General features: G+C 31.3%; 9 protein-coding genes across 9 annotated transcripts; 6 read left to right on the top strand and 3 right to left on the bottom strand.

Annotated features, from left to right (window-relative positions):
- Positions 1-172: 172 nt before the first annotated feature.
- On the top strand, positions 173-896 carry TVAGG3_0337680 (histone H4-2; the record flags this gene model as incomplete). The annotated part of the gene is made up of 1 exon (XM_001324121.2): positions 221-526. One exon carries the CDS (start codon positions 221-223, stop codon positions 524-526), a length of 306 nt encoding a protein of 101 aa, XP_001324156.1.
- Positions 897-1,163: 267 nt separating this feature from the next.
- TVAGG3_0337670 (protein ubiquitination) lies at positions 1,164-2,846 on the top strand (the record flags this gene model as incomplete). Its single annotated transcript, XM_001324122.1, has 1 exon — positions 1,164-2,477. The coding sequence occupies one exon, from the start codon at positions 1,164-1,166 to the stop codon at positions 2,475-2,477; it is 1,314 nt and encodes a 437-aa protein (XP_001324157.1).
- Positions 2,847-3,073: 227 nt separating this feature from the next.
- TVAGG3_0337660 (ubiquitin protein ligase protein) lies at positions 3,074-4,864 on the bottom strand (the record flags this gene model as incomplete). Its single annotated transcript, XM_001324123.1, has 1 exon — positions 3,074-4,864. The coding sequence occupies one exon, from the start codon at positions 4,862-4,864 to the stop codon at positions 3,074-3,076; it is 1,791 nt and encodes a 596-aa protein (XP_001324158.1).
- Positions 4,865-5,069: 205 nt separating this feature from the next.
- Positions 5,070-7,280, bottom strand: TVAGG3_0337650 (ubiquitin protein ligase protein; the record flags this gene model as incomplete). Its single annotated transcript, XM_001324124.1, has 1 exon — positions 5,070-7,280. The coding sequence occupies one exon, from the start codon at positions 7,278-7,280 to the stop codon at positions 5,070-5,072; it is 2,211 nt and encodes a 736-aa protein (XP_001324159.1).
- Positions 7,281-7,352: 72 nt separating this feature from the next.
- On the bottom strand, positions 7,353-8,885 carry TVAGG3_0337640 (ubiquitin protein ligase protein; the record flags this gene model as incomplete). Its single annotated transcript, XM_001324125.1, has 1 exon — positions 7,353-8,885. The coding sequence occupies one exon, from the start codon at positions 8,883-8,885 to the stop codon at positions 7,353-7,355; it is 1,533 nt and encodes a 510-aa protein (XP_001324160.1).
- Positions 8,886-10,634: 1,749 nt separating this feature from the next.
- On the top strand, positions 10,635-12,506 carry TVAGG3_0337630 (tweety family; the record flags this gene model as incomplete). The annotated part of the gene is made up of 1 exon (XM_001324126.2): positions 10,656-12,125. One exon carries the CDS (start codon positions 10,656-10,658, stop codon positions 12,123-12,125), a length of 1,470 nt encoding a protein of 489 aa, XP_001324161.1.
- Positions 12,507-13,408: 902 nt separating this feature from the next.
- TVAGG3_0337620 (ubiquitin carboxyl-terminal hydrolase family) lies at positions 13,409-18,976 on the top strand (the record flags this gene model as incomplete). The annotated part of the gene is made up of 1 exon (XM_001324127.1): positions 13,409-18,976. The coding sequence occupies one exon, from the start codon at positions 13,409-13,411 to the stop codon at positions 18,974-18,976; it is 5,568 nt and encodes a 1,855-aa protein (XP_001324162.1).
- Positions 18,977-19,147: 171 nt separating this feature from the next.
- TVAGG3_0337610 (uncharacterized protein) lies at positions 19,148-20,131 on the top strand (the record flags this gene model as incomplete). The annotated part of the gene is made up of 1 exon (XM_001324128.1): positions 19,148-20,131. One exon carries the CDS (start codon positions 19,148-19,150, stop codon positions 20,129-20,131), a length of 984 nt encoding a protein of 327 aa, XP_001324163.1.
- A 2,265-nt stretch (positions 20,132-22,396) lies between these two features.
- Positions 22,397-23,353, top strand: TVAGG3_0337600 (uncharacterized protein; the record flags this gene model as incomplete). Its single annotated transcript, XM_001324129.1, has 1 exon — positions 22,397-23,353. One exon carries the CDS (start codon positions 22,397-22,399, stop codon positions 23,351-23,353), a length of 957 nt encoding a protein of 318 aa, XP_001324164.1.
- Positions 23,354-23,725: the final 372 nt, after the last annotated feature.

The raw sequence follows: 23,725 nt of genomic DNA, 5'->3' as shown, positions 1-23,725 counted from the left end.
TCGACATTTTAGGTCTATAAAATTTGAATATCATCAAAATGAAGTTCATTCAATTTTCCATCACTGCTCATTAAAACAGATATTCGAGCTTTAAGTAAGTTTTTGTATTTAGATAATATGGGATATTCCAAAAACAACATTCAGACGATTCTAATTTTTTGGCGGGGAATTTCTTTTGGCGAGTAAATAAAAATCAACTTTTTTGAGTTCATAATTTATAATGTCTGGCCGCGGTAAAGGTGGTAAGGGTCTTGGTAAGGGTGGTGCTAAACGCCATCGTAAGGTAATGCGTGAGAACATCCAAGGTATCACAAAGCCAGCTATCCGTCGTCTTGCTCGTCGTGGTGGTGTTAAGCGTATCTCTGGTGATATCTACGAAGAAGTTCGTGGCGTCCTTCGTCACTTCCTTGAGAACGTCATTCGTGATTCAGTTACATACACAGAACACGCTCGTCGTAAAACAGTTACAGCTATGGATGTTGTCTACGCTCTCAAGAGACAAGGCAAGACACTCTACGGTTTCTAAAGTCAGAATAAAATGTGTTAATTTATCTTACTTCTTTATTTTTTTTTTGTGATTTCATTGGCATATTTTCTGCAGGTTTGGCTGATGTAATCCATTTTTACACTGTTTCTGATTTCTATAAAAAATTTCATTTACTATAACCTCTGAAATGATGATTAGGAACCATTTATGATATTTAGTATTAATGTGACTACAATTTCGGAGAATTTAAATTTCAATTCCGACTAGATTTCACAGTCAAGCTTCTTATTTGGCACATTAATATTATACTACCTTAACAATTCTATCTTAAGATTCAATAAATTTGTTAATCAATTAAAAGTTGATAGAGATCAATCTCTGGTAGAATTCGAAGATGATATATTTGTTGCAACATTCACACTGAATCTTAAATAAGCAAAATTATAAAATATGTTAGAAAAATAATAAGTCTATTATTGAATATCATAATGTTTTCGAACTTACTTGCAATGGTGTGCCATTTGACACCCATGATCTGATTCAAAATTACTAATTTATATCCGAAATTTTGCGGTCATTGTTTTCCACAGGTATTCATAGTATTTTCTCCTTCAAACATGCATTCTAAAGAAATTTTTTATTGTCAAATGCAAATAAATGACTTTTAATTTTTTTCATGTCTGATCAAGATATTCACCCAAGTAAATACATTGAATTGCGAAGTACTTATAAAAACTACATCGATTTGTATAATACGTTGTATCAGCTAAAAACCGAAAATGAAGGAGAATTAAACTCAATTTACCAAATGATCAAGACAAAATTGATTGGTTCAAAGAAATATCTTCCCCAAGTGATTATAAGAGAAATTTTAAACATAATTCCGTTTAACAATCGCTATACAAAGTCATATTTATCTCTTGCCAAACTCGTATCTGATGAATATCATGTCAAAGAGGTCAAATATGTTAAAGATTTGTCAAACTTCCTGTTTTATAAAGAATATGGAATTAAATTAGACAAATCGCGTGATTTCGAAAAAGATTATTTTAAAAATCTGGATATTCATACAGAAAATACAATTTACAGAGCAATTATGTATAATGACAAAGAAAGATTCATCATATTCACCGAAAGAGATGAATTTGATAAAGATCAAAAACATGTTAGTAAATTATATCCAGAAACTCACTATACATTACTTGAGTTATGTTGTTACCATGGAGCAGTTGATTGTTTCAAGTTATTGAAAACAAAATTCAGTTCAGAAATAACTGAAAAATGTCTAGAATTATCATTTTTAGGCGGAAATGCAGAGATCATGAGTGAATGTTTGAAATATCAAAAACCAGATTGTGGATGCATGTACTATGCAATTATTTCACACAACATTGATTTTGTTACATTCTTGATGAATGAGTACAATATAGAGATCGATTTAGAATGCTGCCAAAATTATAATAATCTTGAATCATTTTTAGTTTATTATGATCAAACAAATGATTTTAACGAATGTTTTCTTTATTCATCGATGTTTGATATTGCATCCCTTTGCGAATATTTCCTATTAAATGGTGCAAATGTTAATGCAAGAGATGGATATAGACAGACAGCTCTTCATTTAGCAGCTTTTTTTGATTATAAAGAAATAATCGAACTTCTTCTTTCGCATGGGGCAAATATTAATGTACAAAATATGCATGAAAATTTCCCTCTTACTATTGCAGTACGTAACAATAATAAAGAAATAACTGAACTTCTTGTTTTACATGGTGAAAAGATTAATGAAAAATCTGAAGCTGTGAGCAATGCTCTTCAATGTGCAGTAGCTAATAACAATAAAGAAATGGCCGAATATCTTATTTTACATGGTGCAAATGTTAATTGGAAAGGTGAATTCGGAATAACTCTTCGTATTGCAGAAGTATTTAGTTCTAAAGAGATGGTTGAATTTCTTATTTCGCATGGTGCAACAATTAATGGAGAATAATAATAAAAATACAGCATTTTATAATAATTAAGAAACTACCGAACTTCTTCTCTCATATGGTACAAATATTAATGAAAAAGATTATGTAGTATGTAAAAACTGTAAAGAAACATCTGAGCTAATTATTTCATATGCTGCAAATATCATTGACAGAGTTACATGAAGAAAATATCAAAATTTGAACCCCTCCAATTTTCATAAATTTACTTTCAATCCAAAGACACTAAGCGAAAACTCTCAGTTTTCTGGGAGTTTGAATGATAATTAAATAATAAATAATTTTAAAAATTGAATTTTTTGCTATTTGGTTGTCGCATTGCGGCAACCAAATAGCGAAGAATGCTAATATATGTTTACTTAAAATATGATTAAAATTTCTGAACGAAAACTATCAAAAATAAGTAATAAAAAATAAGAATCAAATTTATTGTAAATTAATAATCCGCAAAGTCTTCGTTGCATCCTTAACATATCAAGTCACCTTGTAAGTAGAGTATATACTGAAAAGTATAATAATAAAAAACAATATTTTATCAAAAGTATTGACCTATAATAATGGAATGCCCAAAATAAGGAAAAAATAAAACTTAGTCATATTAATTGCCAGAACCTCCCACATAAGCAGAGAAGTCAAATTTTCCATCTGATATAAGAGATCCATGTTCAATAGCTGTTCTCAACTTTGAAAGCATCACCTCATATGATGTATATAAATACATGTCGATGGACTTGAAGCAAGTATGTGCATATGGTAAAAGACCATTCTTCATATCATGTTCTCTGCCATCATCATAGAAATGTACAGTAATTGAATCTGGTTTTGTTGTGTTTCCTGTAATGAACTTTACTAAAGAAATTCTTTCTTTATTCGTCATTTCTTCAATGCATCTTGTGAACATTGTATAATGTAATGGATAATTGCCTCTGAAACGAAGAATTGATGTTAATTGATAAGCAGTAATTTCATTATCTCCGCATAATAATTCTTCAATAACATCTGGTGATAATATCTTCAAATATTTAAAAGGAATTACTGTAAGGAAACCATCTTTGAATGGTGCAAAACCGTTGTTCATTTCTTTAATTCTTTGAGATATAATTTCATCAAGTATTGATTGTACTTTTTCTTCTTCTGTTTCTTCGGTAATTTCCCATGCTTTAAGTGATTCTCCACTTAAACTTTTCATTCTAACAACACCTTTGTATCCACAGCGCAACGAATTAACAGTTGACATTAATTCAGAATCGATACTCATTGCATCAGATGCTGTTATAGGATATCCGAAAAGAGATTTCCAAATGTATTTCTCGAATCTGAATGGGAATCTGACACCATTGAGAAATGTTGAAGCAACAAGAGATCCAACCAAAGAAATATATTCTGGTCTTGCAGTTAATGATGGTATTTTTACAACTGAACCCATCTCTTTCGACTTTGGAGATCTGACGAAATATTCATCAGAATCAATGATTTCTGCCATTAAATTGTCGTAAGCTTCTCTTCTTGGGCCACCAGCATCTACACCTCCTTCTCCAACAAAATTGACTCTGAAATATCTTAAGAATACACCTAACATTTCAGGTTTGATACCTTTACTTTTCATTATTGAATATAGTTGCTCAATATATCCTTTTCCTCCCATTCTAAAGTGTTTCTTGTTTGCCTCATTTCTTGAAAAATAGAGATTGAAATCGTGACGGAGATCATGACATAAATCATAGACCATTGTTTGCAATTTGTCTCTGCACTTGTCAATAAATGCCTGGTAGCCTTCGAATATTGAACACTCAAGATGGAAATCGAATTTCTCTTTTAAAACCGAGAATTTCCTAATGAATTCTGTTCTCATATGCAAGAGTCTTTTGTCTGTTCCGTAAAAGTCACTGCATTCAATATTTCTCTGAAGAGATTGACATATTCTAATATCATTGTTGAAATTATAGTTTTGTTCAGCACTTAAGATGATCTGCCTAAAGTTAATTGGGAGAGACTTACCAACTGGAAGTTTTGTAACCATGAAAAACTTGAATTTTTTACCAGTGGGACCTAGAATCTCGATTCTGAATTGACTTGATTGGACTTTGTAACTAAGTTGTGGAACAAAAGGTAATATTGCTACATTTCCATCTTTTATATATACTCTTCCGTCACATTCTGTGCTATGGAAAGTCAATATTGTATTTGGTTTAACATCTTTGAATGTTTTTGAACAATCCAAAGTAATGAGATCCTTGATTTCATCAGCAAAATACTTGGCATAAAGGTATCTAGGATATCTTGGTAATGTTGAATAATCAGATAAAGACAATTGGATTGCATAGCTATCAAGAAGCATTTCCAAAGATTTGTCTTGAATGAAATTGACTGGTTCTGGAGCATCTGCCATTTCTTTCTCGAATTTAACGAGTTTCTCTTCGAATAATATGTCTTGAAGCTGTAATAAAAGATTGAAATGCTTTACTAATTCGAATCGATCATTTGTCAAAATTTGATTGATAATGATTGTGTTGCATAAGAGTTTGAAATATTGAACATTTTTACCAAATATATTTCCTAAAATCGGGTAGAAAAATGTTTCATCAATGCTGATTTCAGAACAAACAGTATTTAAATATATCATGCAATTTTCTTGGTTTGTAATGTTCATTGATCGAAATTTCTTCAGGATATATATGAATTGGAGTCCAATACCCATTTCTTGATATGTGGGTATCATTATCTTTTTTAGGTGTATGATCTACAATAATTATATCAGATCTTTGATCTTCTTTTTTATAAAGGAATAAAAAGTTTGAATTACGTTCAGTTTTATCAACCCCCGAACTGTAACACAATGCATTCTTGTAAAAAGAAATAGCTGATTTGCAAACATCTCCAAAGTTTTCAACAATCTTTTTGTTGATAAACCATTTGTAGCTCTTCATATTTAATATTGATAAATTCTCGAAATTTTCTGAGGAGAATGGATTTTTCAATTCCAATCTGTTTTTGGAAAATGAAAATAGACATTTGTATAACAAATACGGATTTTGGTACTTACCAGCATTCCAAAGATTGAGTAAACATAGTCTGGTGAAGACAACTACTATAGCATCGGGATCTACTTTTACTTTAAAGTAATCATTACGATTGAGATTTGAATCTTCAATTATATGAGCAAGACTTGGTTTCATTTCAACAAAAAATCCGACTTCATTTTCAAATCTAATTTTAGATATCTTTTCTTCAACAATAGTGTAGATTCCACCTTCATAAAACACATGTCTTCCGCAATACGTACCAGAGTAAGGGCGTTTAATTGGAATGTAAGAATTATCTAAATAAAACTCCTTAAATGGGTAATTTTGAATCTTAACTTTCATTGTTTCATCAAGAGTTTCAATGAAACTATCAGAGAAAAACATACAATTTTCTCTGTTTTCTAAAATACAAACAAAGGATGTCAAAAATAATTGAATTTCTAATTTTCTTTTTTCAGGAATAACTTCCTTGCTCATTTTTATAATGTACTCAAACACTTTTTCGAAGTTTTCAGCTTCTTCTTTAGTAATGTGGAATGTGTTTGGATCGAAAGGAACTCTTGCTGAAGGAATTGATCCTTTCATTTTATATGTCATATAATCAACCTTTCCATTTTTGAAATAATGCAGTGAAAACTCTGGAAATCCGCCAACGCCTAACACGACAAATAAACCAAGCTGAGCATTATTGAAATTTGGCGATAATCCTCTAAGAGTCTCATGAATTAAATTCGAAACAATTTCGTGTTTTGCTGAACTTTTACTTTTCAAAAGTAATCTAATGAAACTTACAAGTTCATCAATAACTGAGATTAATCCGCCTTGCTTTGTAACATAGTTGCCAATTGTATCCAAGAACATGTTGAAAAATAGCTTGAGATATGAAATATCTTGTTCATTATTTGTTTCTTTTGTAGAAAGATTAATATAAAGATATCTATTTTTGTCTTTAGAAAATGACTCAATTAAGCTCTTCATATCTGGTAAAGGACCATTGAGACGTTGCAATATGGCTAATGCTTTCAATTTACGACTTTCTGAATCACCTTTTTGTGAAATTTGAATTAATCCATTCAAGTAATCTTCACCTTTTGTTATAATTGCATTTCTATACATAACAATCCATGAAATTTCTCTTACCTTATCTTTGCTGCTTTTGATAGCTTTTTCTAATGTATTATATGGGCAAGTAACATGCATTGAATAAGCAAGAAAATTATAATTAGTTACAACATCAGTTCTAGCTTTCATGAATTCATAAAGTTTTGTAATTTTATCTTGGAGTTCATTATATGTTTTAATATCGCATTTATCACATCTATGGAAATCTGAACCCAAATTTGATACCAAGAAGAACTCATTATCCGAATCAAGTTTCGGAATAGTGTCGATTAAATAATCAATTGACTTGATTCTTAAAATGTTTCTATCATTCAATTTTTGAGATGTTTCCAAAATGAATTTAAATCTATATTTGGATGAAATGAATTTGAAGACTTCTTCAAAATCATTTTCGATTTTACTTAGCAAAACAAATTTTGTTTTTGTTGTGAAATCATTTGAAAATTCTGAAAAGTTGCTTTTGAGATCTGATGATTTAGAGTTAGCATTTGTGTTCTGATTTGCATCCACGGCATTTCTTCTCATTGTATAAACTTTCTTCCATATGTTTCTGATCATTGTTGGAATAGAAGTATTTTCGTCATTTTGTAAATCATTTGTAAACTTTTCAAATATTTCAACGGATTTTGTAATTTGAAGCAATGTTGCGAAACATTTCATTTCGATATCAAAAATATCTTTTGATGGTTTAGCCTTTTGTATGAATGGAATCTTCTTGTGCAAATAATCAATTTATTTCATGACTTTTTCATCAAGTTTTGATGCATAAATATTTGAAATTAAATTTGGAATTTTTGCTTCTTCGATATTTACAAATTGTTCTTTGTTCTTGAGGGAAAATTCGCAAAATGGAAGAATTTGTTGTGAAATTGGAATGAAATCATCTGTTGCGAAAAAATTATCGATCATTTTTGATATGAAACATGTCAAATAAAGAGAAAATGATTTTTGATTTTTCTCAAACATTTCATTCAAAAGATCATAATTGATTCTTGCTTGATCAATTAATTCCATGGCCATATAAGGTGCATTTGCAATGCATGACATTTCTTCAATCAATGCCTTCAAGATGACGATATTATGTGAATCTTTTAATGCAGCGAAAACATTGGAAATGAAATGAACAAGAGATTTATCAACTCCGAACAAAAAGTTGAGAAAAGAAATGTATTTGATGCATGAAATAATGCCATTGTCTGTTAATTTATCTTGTGAATAAATAGCAAAATAGACATATTGTGGATTCTTTTCATCAAGCTTCATTGGTGGAATTTTTGTCAAAATTTTTGTGCAAAAATCAACAGAATAAATATCTCTTGGAACTAATTTAACCATCAATGAAAATGATTCTTTAACACTTTCAACATCAATAAATGCTTCACATGATATAAGTGTTTGTATCAATCTATCAAGTAAAATTGTATTTGATTGACTATTGATATCTCTAAATGAATAAATGTGTAAATAAACAACAATTGCCCTTAAAACACTTGGAATAACTATGGAATTAATCGATTCATCATTGTAGCAACTGTTAATGATTCTGACGCATATTTCTAATTGATTTTCTGCATCATCAATCTTCCAATAATTGTTGTTTGAAATGATTTCTTTTGACATTTCGAAGATTTTGAAAGACATCAATGTTGTGATGTAACTTATTGGAATTTCTTTATCTGTAAGAGGTGGAAATGCTTTGTTGTTGATTGGATCGAATTCGATATTGATTGATGGATGTGAAAATGATTTTATCTTTTGATCAAATTGAACAATTTTGTAAAGTGAATCAATAGCTTTATTAAGACCATCAATCAAATGATCACTGATTGAAAACTGAGCGTACGCGTAGGCTACTGATTCTTCAATAGTTTTTGGTGTAATTAAACTGTATTCTGAAAAAAATGAATTTGCCACAATTTTAGGAATAATAAAATCTTTCCCTATTGTGCATTCTATTATTTTATTGAAGTATTCTAAAAGGTGTTCGCTCTTAAGTGGAAATGAGAAAGTAAAATCTTGTTTGATTATTTGTATAATACTTATTTCGTTTCTAACAGTAGTAAAATAATCAACATATTTCGATATTCGTTTATTGATATCATCATTGGTTTTTTCACGGATTTCACATGTGTGCAAATAATCTGCTCGAGATTGCATGATTTCCTGAAGTGTAGCATACAATACCTTTTTTGTATATTCATCAATAGGTACGCCAATGTCTTCTGTAAGATATTGTTCTAATGTTAACATATGAAAATCAGTCATTAAAAAATAAAAAATTTTTCAAATAAAAAATTTCGCAATTTTGACAATATCAAGAATAATTCCGACAAATATTTTCTATCAAACTAATAATAATTTCGGTATAATTTTTTAGACACAATTTTAATGTTATCAGTTTTTAGACATAGTAATTTTGTCACTTTTCATTCCGACAATCAAAATTTTGTATTATTTTTCAAGATTTAATAATAGTGCTATTGTTATAACCGAGTACCAGAGAACACTTGATAAGTACTTATTATAAATAAATATTATGTAATTTTAGAATGTAATAAATGTTTGCTTCTTTATGTGTCAATGCAATTACACTGCTTCAAAACGTTAGATACACTATGAGATCATCTATCTACATGTATTAATAATGAGAAACATCACCATTTGTTTATCATTTTGTTAATTAACCATGAAAAAAATATGGTATTGTATTTTTGTTGCATAAATAGATTGTCAATAGCATACTTTAGTAGCACTAAAAAGGCCAATGCCCAAAAATAACTTTATTCTGGGGATTGTTTTATGGTCATTTGCCATTATAGGAGCCCAGGAATACGAGAATATATAGATATTCATGGGGAATTAATAAATCACCTAATATTTTTAAATCATTTTGAGAAATGAGCCGAGATTGCGATTCTGAATGTTGCGATCATTCAACATTAAAAAAAGGGATGCTGAAAAACATTGTATATTTATTTAAAATATTAAATTCCTGGACAAACCTGCATTTTTCCGTAATTTGACGAACAATTGTTTCATATCAAACCGAAATATAATATAGTTTGAATATCAGATATAATTTTTTGTCACGAATTATCATGCTTATAAATAAATGATAATAAAGGCTGAAATCTTGAAGATTTTTATCTTATTGGAAACAAATGAATAATGTCTCATGTTTGCGTAACAATTGCTTTCACAAGTACAATCATAAATATTATGTTTATTCTTGAACTCAATCAAGTTAATAATAAGAAAGTGTGACTTAAATCTATCATAAAAATATAATATAAAAGGACAAGATGTTTATTGCTTATTTGTAAATGCCATTTTTAAAAGAAAGGGTCCTCAAAAATGAAGATATAGTTTTGGAAATTTAAGGATTCATGCAAGTTAATAATCTGAAAGGTAGTGATTAATTGTACTATAAGTATGTTATGTTATAATATTAGTATTGGCTTGTAGAACTCAAACAGTGGATAGAATATCTCTTTTGATTCACTAGTTCAAAATGACTACTTCCACTACGATTAAATTAGATTCAATTATTGATAATTCAATGAGTAAACCATTTTAGATTTGATGCAGTTATGTTAATAAAATAACTTTACCAGATAAATAAATTTGAAAGTAATTCAAAAGTGAAAAATTTATTAACGAGCTCCGAGAGAGTGTTGAAAGATATTAACAGCATAGTTTATATTGCAAAACAATAACTAGCTCGTTATATTTTGAAAAAAAAAGAAGTACAATTCAAAGCGCTTACAAATTATATATGGGAATAACATTTAAAGGTCAATGCATTTATATAATTAATGTTGGCGCATAAACCTTACAAAAACTTTCAAAAAACTTACAATAACCGAAAAATATGATTCAATTTTTTCCACCAAAAGAACAACTCGTTAAAATTAACTTTCGTAATTTGCTATATTATTACAATACCAAATATTGATAATATGTTTGTGTGGTTTTTGTTAACTTTACAAACATTCTTAAAAATCTCCCTAAGACTTTTTTTTCATAAGAATTAAAATGAGAAAGATCACTGTTATTCCCACTGTTACAGCCCTCCTAGTTTTATTACTTGGTGTGGCTTACTTCAGAATACCAACATCACTCTTTTTCGATGTAATGCACGATAGAAATGGCGATTGGCGTATACCAACAAATGGAAAAGTCACCAGAGTTACAACAACAATTATCAACAAACTTCCTCGCATCGACATATCATTTTCCGTTATTGACCAGCAATTTGATATGGACAATGAGCAATATATTCAATCGACAATTATGTATATTATGATTCCAGGTATCATCGGTTTAGTCTTCATGATAGTTGTGATTTCACTTATGCTCGGCAGATACTTCTGCAACTGCTGCGGTGGCAAAAACGTTCGCAGAAAAGGTTATCGTGAAAGTAACATTAACTTCTATCGTTACGCTATCATTGTTATATCTTTCTTCTTAGAAGCTGTTCTCATCTACGGCTATTTTGCTAACACTGATCTTCACAAGGGACTTAAGATTCTCACAAACAATTTCAATTTAACTTCCGTTGAATTAAAAGCCCAGTTTGACAAGGTTGAATTAGAAAATGCCTCAACATACAACTACTCTGTCGATATTACAAATGAAGACCTTCAAAAAGACCTTGCTTTTTCACTCAGATATGCTCAAGGACAAGCAACAGAAACTCGTCTCTTCTTCAAGAAATACGAAATCTTCCGTATGCTCGTCATCATTTTTAACCTCATCCTCTCTACAATTGGCTGTTCATTAGGTATTGCTGCTGGTTCTGTCCATAAAGGAAGTCCAGTCCTTATCATGGTTATATTGTTTGCTATATCAGATTGCTTGTTCTTCTTCTCATTCGGTATCCATCTTGCAGGCTCCAAACTTGTCCTCGATTACTGTTCAGAAATTGAAGATTACACTTCACCTAAGAACGACGAATTCTTACCAATGCGTCTTCAATACTTCGTTCCTTGCGTTTCTTCTCCTGTATATCCATTCATCCAGGACCGCTTCATTTACAAATGCTTGACATCGTTAGACGAATTCAAGGATCTTTGTAATAAATCTAATTGTACTGATCTTCACAAAAATATTACGTGGGATCAAATTATAAATGAGAGTATAACAGCTGAATCATTCTTTTATCCAGGTGAAGCTACAGCAAATCATGATAATATTACAACTCATTTAGCTGATACAAAGAAGAAGTGCGTTGCTACGATGGTTATAGAGAACTCCACAACCTGCAGATGGTCAAAGAATACAATTTACCAGGACAAGTTCCTTCTCTGCACATATACAAAGGATAACCTATATATGATGATGATTACTCAGTTTGCCGGCTCTATACTGCTTGTCATCCTTACAATCCTTGGTATCCCTGCTATCAAGAGATTCAAGTATGCTGGTAACGCTAACATCAATGGTATCCTTGATGCTAACAAGCGCTTCATGGGTCGTCACGCTAAGGCCAAAAGAACTGTTTAATGTATTTGTCTCTTTTATATTTATTATTAAAAAAAGATATTGGGAAAAAATGTACGATAGCCGATCTTTTGTTTTTATTGGCATCCATCATCAAAGTAAACTGCCTTATTTACCTTCTTATAAACAAATCTTGATTTTTTTAAATTTTTTTTCATAGCTTATAATATGCTTCTAATAGTTCTAAATTTAGGTTATGGTGAAAAGTATTTTATACCTTAGAGGAAGATATTTATAATAAATAAAAATCAGGATTTGATATTTTTTTTTTTAATGTCAATAGTATACCTTGTAGAATATGAATATGCTACTTATCGATTAGATATAAAAAATAATGCATTTACAGGCTTTCATAATCATATTTTTCATCTTGCTTGATTCATTTAAAGATATATCTCATAAAATCTAAAATTACTCATAAAATTCAACAATGCTGTAACAATTTGATGCCATTTCATCATAACAACTTCATATTTTGAAACCTTATTGGAGTTTTTAATTTTTTTATAAATAAATATCACTGTGATGCAGTTTAAAAGCACGAACACTTTATGTAAGGAAAGGGTTCCATAGAAACTTGCTTGGAGTAGATGGAAAACATAGCCATCTTTATTCTCAACACTAAAAATTTTCAAACATATCTTGTTCAGCCAAGAATACCATCGAAAATGGTTTTTATTAATGACAAACTCCATAATCAGTTTCCTACTTACGCATCAAAGATTTCATTCAAAGCATTGGCTGATATTGTATTTTGATTTAATAAAAAGCAGGGGTAGACTGAGTTATCAATGCGTTAATAGTATTTTTGCTGGAAAGTCCGATGAAAATATTGATGTATCGTGGTTAAAAGTGACAAGATTAAATTTTGACACTTTTAATGTAATGTTTTTGAATTTGATTTTTTCTTATTCAAACAGTGACCATCATAAAATGCGGAATATCCAAAACAAAAAGTGAAAATATCTCAAAGCCTTTCGATTCCGATAAATTTTTTTTATTCTGTCATAAAATATATGGAGCTGAAAATTCCCTCAAATGAAGAGACCCGGATGGCTAAATTGATTTACACTCTCAAGAGTGGCTCAGATATTTCAGCTTTCTTACCTAATTTTGATGCTATTGTCACTGATTTGTATACAAAGTTCAAATATATAGACGAAAAGTTTGAAATGCAATTCATCAACGAATTTTTTCCAACCATTGTTGATATATTCTTAAATCTATTCAATCAAAATAGGGAAAGATACAAGCTAATTTTAAAATCTTTATGTAATTCTATATTAATGTTCAAATACATGATATTCAGAGAAGCATTTACATTAAAGAAGGTTTTCGAAAACATTCTCAACAAGGAAAATAAGATATATCTTCAAGATGATTCAGGATATCGATTAGTTGTTCAAAAGTTCATAGAATCCGACGTACTTCAAGAATGCATTGAACGATTGAAACTACCACCACCTCCATCAATGCAACACCTTGAATCTATCGCTGATATGATGTTTAGAATGAAACCTTACTTAACCGCGGAACTCTTTGGTGAACTACTTAATTCTTTTCTCGGATATGTTCGTAACTACACATTTCCAGCCTCATTTAAAGATACTTCTGTTTTCTTTCCGTTATTATCTTATCTTGACAACTCCGGACCAGCCATTTCTGCAGCTCTTAATGCCGTGAAGAATATAATGAAGTCAAGCTTCTATGATGGCATAAGATTATACGAACTTCTTATTGATTTTACTAAGAAAGAAGTTTTTATTGAATATATCAAAACAAATGAACTCCATAAATACTATATGGCAGGAAGATTCAACATAAAAGATGTCCCAAAGACGTTTAATTACTTCGTTCAGGCGAATGTGTTGACATCTCAAGATTTAGAGAAAATTTTTGAATATAATGATATTTTTTATTTGGCAACATCACTGTACGACAGAGCTCGTGAGGTTTTACATATGCTTCCCCAGCAAAAAGTTGTAGATTTATTACAATATCCGACAAATTTCAGCCAGGAACTAGTTGAAACGACAACCCAGTATCCATCCGAACTACTTACAGGAAATATTCGCGTTCACCCTTCGATAGAAAACCAATTTTACGAATTAATCCAAAAAAGGATTATTCAAAACAAGGAATTCGTATTACTCGACACATTATTGAAATGCCATTGTAACTACTTTACGCATGAGTTCAGAGATTTGATCTATCGCCAGTACAAAACTAATGAAGTCCTTAAAAACTTTTTGATTGCGTACTTCGAGACAACAGAATCCGAAATGCCATCAGAGTTCATCACTGCTTTCATGGATGCAAACCTTTTCTCGTATCTCGACAAGTTTTTGTTGAGAACTCAATTAAATGCGTTCAGTAACGCTGGATTTAAGTTTGTAAATACTTGCATACAGATGGTGAAGTATCCAACAGCTCCAAAAGACCAAATAAAGTTCATCGTAGATTTTATTTATTATTATGCCATGAAACAAGGCGAAATTTCTCCTGATTTCGTCATAGAGACCTTCCCAATCTCGAATATGAACATTTTGGTCCACGCTTATCAAGTAACTCCGCCGGAAATCGCTCAAATTCCTCATGACGCTTTAATCAACATCATGAAGTCCAAAAATGCCGCTGCTTATGACTTCTTGTTCTATTACCTCAACCAAGCGAACAAACCTTTCTTGAAATTGAAGATTTTGGAATTATTTAGAGATTTGACAGTGGAACTTGAACAAAATATGGTTCTAAATGAGTATAATGTCTACAGATTTATCGATCAATACCCGAATCTTTCAGTTTTAGTAAGGTTTCCAAATGGATTTGTTCTTCAATTGGCAGCAAACGCTGATTCGTCATTAAACTTGATTGCAAAGAAAGTATATAATCTCACTGGCCTCACAGTTACTTGTTTCATCCATGATCAAAGGAAAATTCAGCCAAATTCCAAAACAATTTCAGAATTAAAGATCCAGAACCACGGAACGATCAATATTGAGTGCACAGGTACATACCAACAGCCATTTATCCCATCTGTGTACATTTCCCAGAAAGATTTGCAAACAATAATTTTCCAAATTTCCACAACTCCTGATTTCAATGAACTCTCATGGGAACTGTTAGCTATGATGCCATTAAGTCAAAAGATCACACCAGAAATGATTTTACCTACTCTAAAAGACGAAATTACTCTTCCATACGTCAGATATCTTCTTAAATGCGCTCTAAACATGGGTGTTCATGTTGTTATAGTTGCGACCAAATATATGCTCGATCCTTACCTTACAAATGAGTGTTTGGACTGCATTATGGCATATCCAGCAGATTTTGATCAGAAAAACTTCACTCTTTTCTACAAAATCATTGACAACGAACGTACACCTTATGTTATCAACGCTGTTGCTAAATTACATCCAGATTTGGCAAATGCAGAATTATCTGAAGTAGTTTGCAACTCTTTACAATCAGAAAAGCAATGGCACTCCATGAAAGTGATTGCTCTTTCATTCCCGTCGTTCTCCGATGACATTGTTCAGCAAGCCTCGATGATTTTGAGTGAAGATTACTCAGAATCAGCCAAAGAAGCGATTTCCTTATTGTGGCAAGACTGCACAGTACCAACATTACTAACGGCATGCAAGTCTCTTAATAAATACGACAGAAAAGACTGCATTTCAATAATATGTCAAATTTTAGTCAGTGGAAGGATAACAGCAAACGATGCAGATTATTTCGTTGGAGAGTTTATCAAATGCGGAGTTGCCACATTGCAAGATTTCTACTTTATTTCGGCCTGTAAAGTGGCGGAGTATCATGGCTCTCCAACTTTCAACGCTTTCCTGCAATCGATATCGGAATACAGGGTTGTAGAGTGGAATTACGATCCTAAAGTAGTCAAAAAGGCTAAAGTTGCAACAGGTTTACGAAATTTGGGCGCAACTTGCTATTTGAATGCTGTTATACAACAGTTATTGCATCTTCCAATGTTATTCGCTGAAATTAATGAACTCCAGCCATCTAGTCTTTGGATTGACCACTTACAGGAGCTTATGAGAGAAATGAAGCTGACAAACAAACAATTTTCAGATCCTTCCAAGATAATTGAAGAATTCAATGGATTTGGAACTAAATTAAACCCTCATGAACAACAAGATGCCAGTGAATTCCTCTTGTCACTTTTGAACGCACTCCCCATTAAAAAACATTTTGAATGCAAAATAATCGACGACGATAAAGGGGATGATTTTCTAATTTTACCCTTATCGTTAGAGAAAGATACATTAGACTTAAATGACTATATTATTACACAGTGGCCTAATATTCTCTGTTTGCAGCTCTCAAGATTCGATTTCAGCAAATCAAATGGAGAAAGATACAAAATTAACAAGGCATTCACTTTCCCACTTGAAATAGACTTCGGAAAGAAGAAATATAAGCTCAATGGCGTCATAAATCATAAAGGAACTCCTGATTCCGGTCATTATATCTCTTTTGTACGCAAAGATGATCAATGGATACTAATAAACGACACAGAATCATCAATAGTACCAGAAGATCAATTCCTGCAAGAGGTTTATGGTCATAAATCACAAGATGAATCAGCATATCTCATATTTTACGTGCAAGAAGGGTTTAATGACAGGGAAACTCATATTCCATCCGATATTGTTGAGGTTATTGAAGCAAATAACCACAGTCACGCTCAAAAACTCCTGGCATTTGAAGATTTTTGTTTCGAAGTTATGCCAAAAGCTTCTTACGGTACATTAATTGCATACTTTGCCAACATCTATATCCATTCCCGTAAGGCAGAATCAGCTACGATCTTCAGAACAGCTTTATTCAACAAATTAGGTGCAGAAAAGACAGCAATCTTCACTCTAAACTACTTCCTGAACAATGTAGAGCATGCATTTGCCAACATTGTCTCTCAAGATATCTCCAAATTGTTGATGGACATAATTATTGTCTGTTTTAACCTCGCAGGAGCCTCAAATTCCCTTGATTTCGCAACAAGTCTTCTCAGAACATTCGCAGAAACAGCTTCTCAGTGGAGACAAGCTAATTATATGTTACCAATATTTGATTCTTTCCTTAAACTCAACGGATCCATCCAATTAGCCCAAGAACGTAATTGGGGAACACTTTTAGCCGAAGTTTGTGCATCAGCTCTTTCTCCAGACAGATCTCCAACTTTTCTTGAGAATTGCGACATTTCTCCATTATTAGTATTCCTTAATGCCACAGCCACATCATCCACAGATGCCCATTGTCTAAGGAACATCAGCCAAACCATCAGCCATTCTCCGAAATCTGTTCCTCATTTCTACCATTCCATAGAACACCTCTGCGGCATCAACGCTGTTCCTCTTGCAGAAGGTTGTGCGTATTTCATCGATGGCCACACGATAGATCGCAAACAATCTCTTGTTTATTCAAGAATTGTTCACTGCCAAACTCGCCAAGACCTAGAAATGCTGTACAACGAGGCTGCAGGAATAGAAGTGTCCAGATTCGCAATTATAAACCAATTGATGAAATATTCCGCATCTCCAAATATTCATCAAACGATTTTTGCCAAATTTTCGATTCTCTGCGTTGGCGGCCTTTTCTCTGACGATGCAGATGAAAGAGCTGCTGCAAAAGCGCTCACAGAATGCATGGCAAGCCAACAAACCGTTCAAATGATGAATGAAATTCTCATGTCAACGCAAAATCCAACAGTTGATTTCATGAGAGCTTTGATTATTTGCACGAAGAAAGTTGTTGATCCAAATTCACCACTTCCCATGATTCTCGAGCCATTAATGAACCTTCTAACAATAGATAATTTGAGGACACACAAAGAGCATTTACTACTTTTGTTGTGTTATTCAGATGAAAGAATTGATTCCGCGTTTTACAACATTACGAAATCAATTTTGGAATTGGACAGGCAGAGTTTCCCTTACATCGCAAGTATACTACAGTTCATTCACCCAAGAGTTGTTGGAGCTCTGTTCATGTTGGAAGGCTGGAGAGAATGCGCAAGAACTCTCAAAGATCCTTCTCAATTTATCGATTTTTTGAGAGGAACAAACTTTTTGAGAGCTTTACAAATAGCAGCAGCTGTTGCATTAGAAAGGAGAGATACTCAGAGATTAACATTATTAGCACAGTATTTGACGACAGATGCTGATATCCAAGACGCAGCGATTGTTGCAATACAAGCTAATCAATGGTCAGTTATCACACAATTGGCGAATTCACTGAAAAACTTCAGAATTCCGCCACAAATTGCAGCAAGTATTGCTTTGCAGGATTCACACGCAATGGCACTTTATTGCGAGATGAGAGACAAAGCAGCGATTATCCAAGAACTAAAGAATATGGATGACATCGGTGGAGCTGCTTCAGCAGCTATTGCTGAGATTGATCCTTTGGAAGGTTTGGCAATATTAAATAGAACGAAGGAACCGGGAACAACAAGAATTTTGGACGTTTTGTCTACTAAAAACATCCCTGCTTCTTCAGCTGAAATCGCTCTGAAAATATTCATCCAGCCAATGGATTTAGCGAGAAGAAACTTTTGCTTGAGAGTTTTGAAGATCCCTGGTGTTGATGCATCAAAATTTGCCCAGAAAGTTCAGTTTAACCAACTTGATGATATAGTTAGAGTCGGGATTCTCCTCGAAAGTAATCCGAAACTCGTTGAAGCTTTGGCTCCTTATATTGCCAACTTGATGAAGATGGAATGGTACAATCTCGCACCCCTTGTATACGCAAATGATAAGAGAACAATAGAATCAGCTATGATGTCATTATACATGAAGACTAACGCAAATATGGCTGATGCTTTGTTCATTCAAAAGTAATTTTTTTAATATATAGTCAATTCTATTACTTCAAGCTCATTTATTGATTTCGTCAATTTGAACTGTACTTTTGTTCTAGATCAAAGCTCTACAAAACAGATTTATTCAAACAAAAATATTACAAGCATTGCAAATTATTTAATAATCACAGATGATGTTCCGAAACCAGATATGGGCAAAATAATTTGTCCGGATATAAATGTTTGGTCTAATGTTGAAGGTCTCAAACCAAACACATCATTAAACTTCATTTATTTACCTGCAGAATTCGAAATTAGAAATTGTCAATTCATTAATATAAGTTTATTAGAAAATAGCGGATCAGCAATTAATATTGAGCAGCCACATTATAAGTATTATCTACAAGATCCTAAGATTACTATAGATTCATGTTATTTTTGCGAATGTGTAAGTGAATCAAGTCCTGGCGCCATTGGTGTTGATTACGGATCTGCTAAAGTTAATATCAATAAAATGTGTGCATTAAATTACGGCGGATCCATTGTCACAATCTTCTATATTTCTTCACAATCAGCTGTTAATTTTACATCATCGACAATAAACTCGAATTCTCAAATAGCTATGCAGTTTGATAACTTTGCATTTTCTTTTAAATGCCCTGGACGTGATACTTCATATATAAGAGGAACAAATCAAACAAAAGGAACTTATTATAAAGCAATAAGTGAAGCTATTAATGTTTTAGTTTCGTATTGCCACTACGAAAAATTGGCTTCAACAAGTCTATTGAATTATAAATTATCATCAATAGACCATTGCAATTTTATTGACATTAAATGTGATTTCAATGTAATTGCTACAATAACAAGGGATATTCTTGAAAGTATTAATTATTCTGATTGCATATTTATTCGAACAAATTACCTTGAACTTTTTGATAATCGTACTGTTCCGAAAGAAAATGGAGTATTTGAAGGAAAATACAATGATCTATCAAAGTATATGATTGATAGTTGCGATTTTATTAAAAACAAGAAAGATCATTCGCTTGTTATTATCATAACCACCGTTGTGATTTCATCAGCTCTTGTTATAATTGTAGTCTTGGCTACTTTTAAAGTCTACAGGAAACATCAGATTGTTATTGAAGAACGTTCTGAATTAGAGCGCAGTATTGACGCTGATTTTGGATAAGATTTAATTCTAATAGTTTTGTTACGCATTATTAGGAACAATTAATACGAGATTTTTACCAAATCTCAATTATATTATGTTTGTTATAATAAATATATAGTTTGATAAATTATATTAATATTTTGGTTAATCATTATATGCATATTTTTAAATTGTTAATCGAATTACAATATAGTTTGATAAATTAGTAAGTATTCTAACTATATTTGGGGTCCGAGGGGCGTAGACCCTTGGTACCATATTTTTAAAGTTTTTTAATCGAATTACAATATAGTTTGAATTTTTTAAATTGTAATTCGAATTAATTTAAATAATAAGTTTTTAAATTGGAATTCGATTCTCATCAAATAAAACAGGCCTTATAATAACATGAAGGGAGATTCTAGAACAGGACAATATTTAGATTTTTAAGTAACTAAAATTATATTTATTAGGAAAAGGTAAAGCTTATAATCTTTAGCAATACTTTTATCGGTAATTACAAGTTCTGCATAGCAATTACTGATTGAAAGATGAATCAAATTATTCGTAAATAATGTTCTTGGATTATCAGGTTTTACACTTATGCGAAACGTCTTTGAAATCAAACTATCAATGTAACAACTATCAACTGTTAATTGGTCATCTTCATTAAATATTAGAAATGAATTTTCAGGAGTAGTGTTGTTAATAAAAGAACAACCTACTATCTTAAGAGAATCTCTGAAATGGTAAATAATCCCGTATGTCGATTTTAAATTAGTATTATTAATAATATTACATGAATCAATCAATGCGAAATGATAAATATCAAGTATTTCACCTTTAGTATTTGTCGCATTATTATTAACAATGATTGTATAATTCATTTTTGTGGTGTATATGCCTAAAGAGGAATCCAAATGCCCACATGGTTTTTGGGGAGCTTTACATAACGAGAAATTGGTAGATGATACAAGAATCTTATCGTCTAATACTCTTATAGAATCTTGGCCAATATCTTCTTTTCCTACATCTGTAAGACAACTTTCAATAATAAAGTTTAAGTTATCTTTGTCAACTTTTGTCCATGAAAATTGGCCATTTCCATGACAATTGCATTTTGTACAGCAAAACATTCTCTGTACAATAGAGCTATTCTTCTCAACACTGTAGTAAATGCATCCTCCATCTTCTGATGAGGTACAGTTACTAAAAGAACAGCAATTGTGTAGGAATAAAGAATTGGAAATTGAAATAAATTTGATAACTCTGTTATTATTATCAAAAAATTTGCATTCATCTAAGTAATATTGGCCGCTTCCTGCTGATATATTACAGTTTTGGCAATACTTGGTTTCATTGGCTGTACGTCGAGTATTGAAGAAGGAAGTCCAGATGTCGTCATTTATTGCAGATTACTTTACAAATTTTTTATTTATGAGTTGTTACAATCATAATGTGCACACTCAACACAGTACTCACTTTGATCAGATGTTACTTGTGACTATAACTATTTCCTTTTATCATGGAGATATGTTAATTTTCATTCGTTGTAAATATATTTAATATATACACGATTACATGTAGATGCATGTCGCAATAGAAAATTTCCCATAAATCCTTTTTCGATTGTATTTCATAAATTGAGAAAATTCTCAAAATTGAGAATGGATATTAATATCTGATCCCTCAATTATTTTATCTCCATATAATACAATACACTGATTTATAAAGAATTTTAGTTTTTAGATTTCCAACGTTTCATTTTGAGGACATCTGATTAAAAATAAAAAATAAATAAAAAAAAATAAAATGGAGACTTATGAATTGAAAGCCCTCAAAAAAGTTAAAGTAACATCTGCTACAGCAATGTTTGTCCAATGTGTTTTCGCCTCTATTAGAACACATACATTGGGCGGTGCCATTTTAATGTCAAATCTAAATTACGAAACTTTAGAAACCAATTAATGCATTTTTGATAATTGCATTTCTACATCATACGCTAATACCAATGAAGGTTTCGGTGGCGCGTTTTACTGTTTTCTGAAAAAAGAAATTAAAACAATAAAATCATGCTTTATTGAATGTCATGCAGATAATTAAGATGTGATATATGCTAAATCAGTCAATGAAAATCTAAGTTTTATGATTAATAAATCATATTTCTATTTCGGAACAACAGGTGAACCAATAACTTCTTCTGCTTTAAAAGCAGCATTCAAAAACATTAATTGCTCTTCTTTATTCACCAAAAGCAACTTTCAATTAATTTTGAAATATATATCTTATTCATACTTTTTCAACATGTCTGGAAGCATATATTTTAAATCCGCTGATAAATGTTTATTTGAAAGATGCAATTTTTCATTTGTACAAGCCACTATGATGACATCCTGTTCATTTATTGACTTTTTAAACGATAATTGCATATTCTATGTGAGAACAGATAAAACTAAGCCTTTATATTCAAATAAAAATATTACAATTTATCTTGGTGACATTATATTTACAGACAACGTTCCAATTCCAAATATTGAAAATCATCCTATTCCAATTCCAAATATTTATTCAAACACCACTAAACTTAAACCAAAAGAATCAATGAAATTTAATTTCATTACAGAAACATTCGAAATAAATGACTGTCAATTTATCGATTTGAGTTTTCCAGCAGAAAATGGATCTGCAATAAACATCTACCGTCCAATGTATGAATATATTTTGTATGATCCGAAAATTAGTGTCGAATCATGTTATTTCTATAACTGTATTAGTGAATCCAATCCAGCAGTATTGTCCATATCCTATATTAATTGCAGTGTAACCATTAAAAAGATGTGTTCGTTCAATTGTGCAGGTGCTATTTACATGATTTCAAATATTAATACTCTCTCGACAATTAATTTTAATTCTTCTACCATTTTCTCAAATAGCGATAATTCTTTGAAGAATGACATAACTGCCATACGATTCAATGCAGAAGGTGCCAATCATTATTCATATAGTTTTGGATGTAACCAAACCCATGGAAGTTATAATTTTGCAGCAAGTATTTCTGTGAAATTGAATGTTTCATTTTCCCATTATGAAAATTTGACATCTATGCTAGGTTTCGCGCATCCTCTTTCATCATTTATTAATTGCAACTTTGTTGAAATTATTTGTTATCCAGGAGTTATCCGTCTACATGAATTTATTCCAAATTTAACATTTAATAATTGTGTGTTTTGCAAAACAAATTATCTTGATATCTTCGAATAGCAGAACAGTTCAACAAATGATATGTTTATTAATTGTTATCTAAAGAAATATAATGATACGTTTGATGGAAAGTTTAATGACTTATCAGGACATTTGCTTGACAAATGCGAAAACTATAAATACAAGAAAGACAGAACACTACTTATTATATTGAGCGTAGTTATTTCATCAACTATTCTCATAGTTTCTGTAACATTAATTACATTTACTTACTACAGAAGGCATCAAATAAAAATTGAAGTAAGGAACGAATTAGAAAGAAGCTTGGACGCAGATTTTGGTTAAAACTTATTAATGAAAACATATTGAAGTTATCCGTGGTTGTATGTTCATCCTTAATTATATGTAAACTGGAATTCTGGAAAAAGAATT

Source organism: Trichomonas vaginalis, chromosome V, assembly GCF_026262505.1.
Source record: "Trichomonas vaginalis G3 chromosome V, whole genome shotgun sequence".
NCBI lineage: Eukaryota > Parabasalia > Trichomonadida > Trichomonadidae > Trichomonas > Trichomonas vaginalis.
This window is presented reverse-complemented; position numbering and strand designations above follow the sequence as displayed.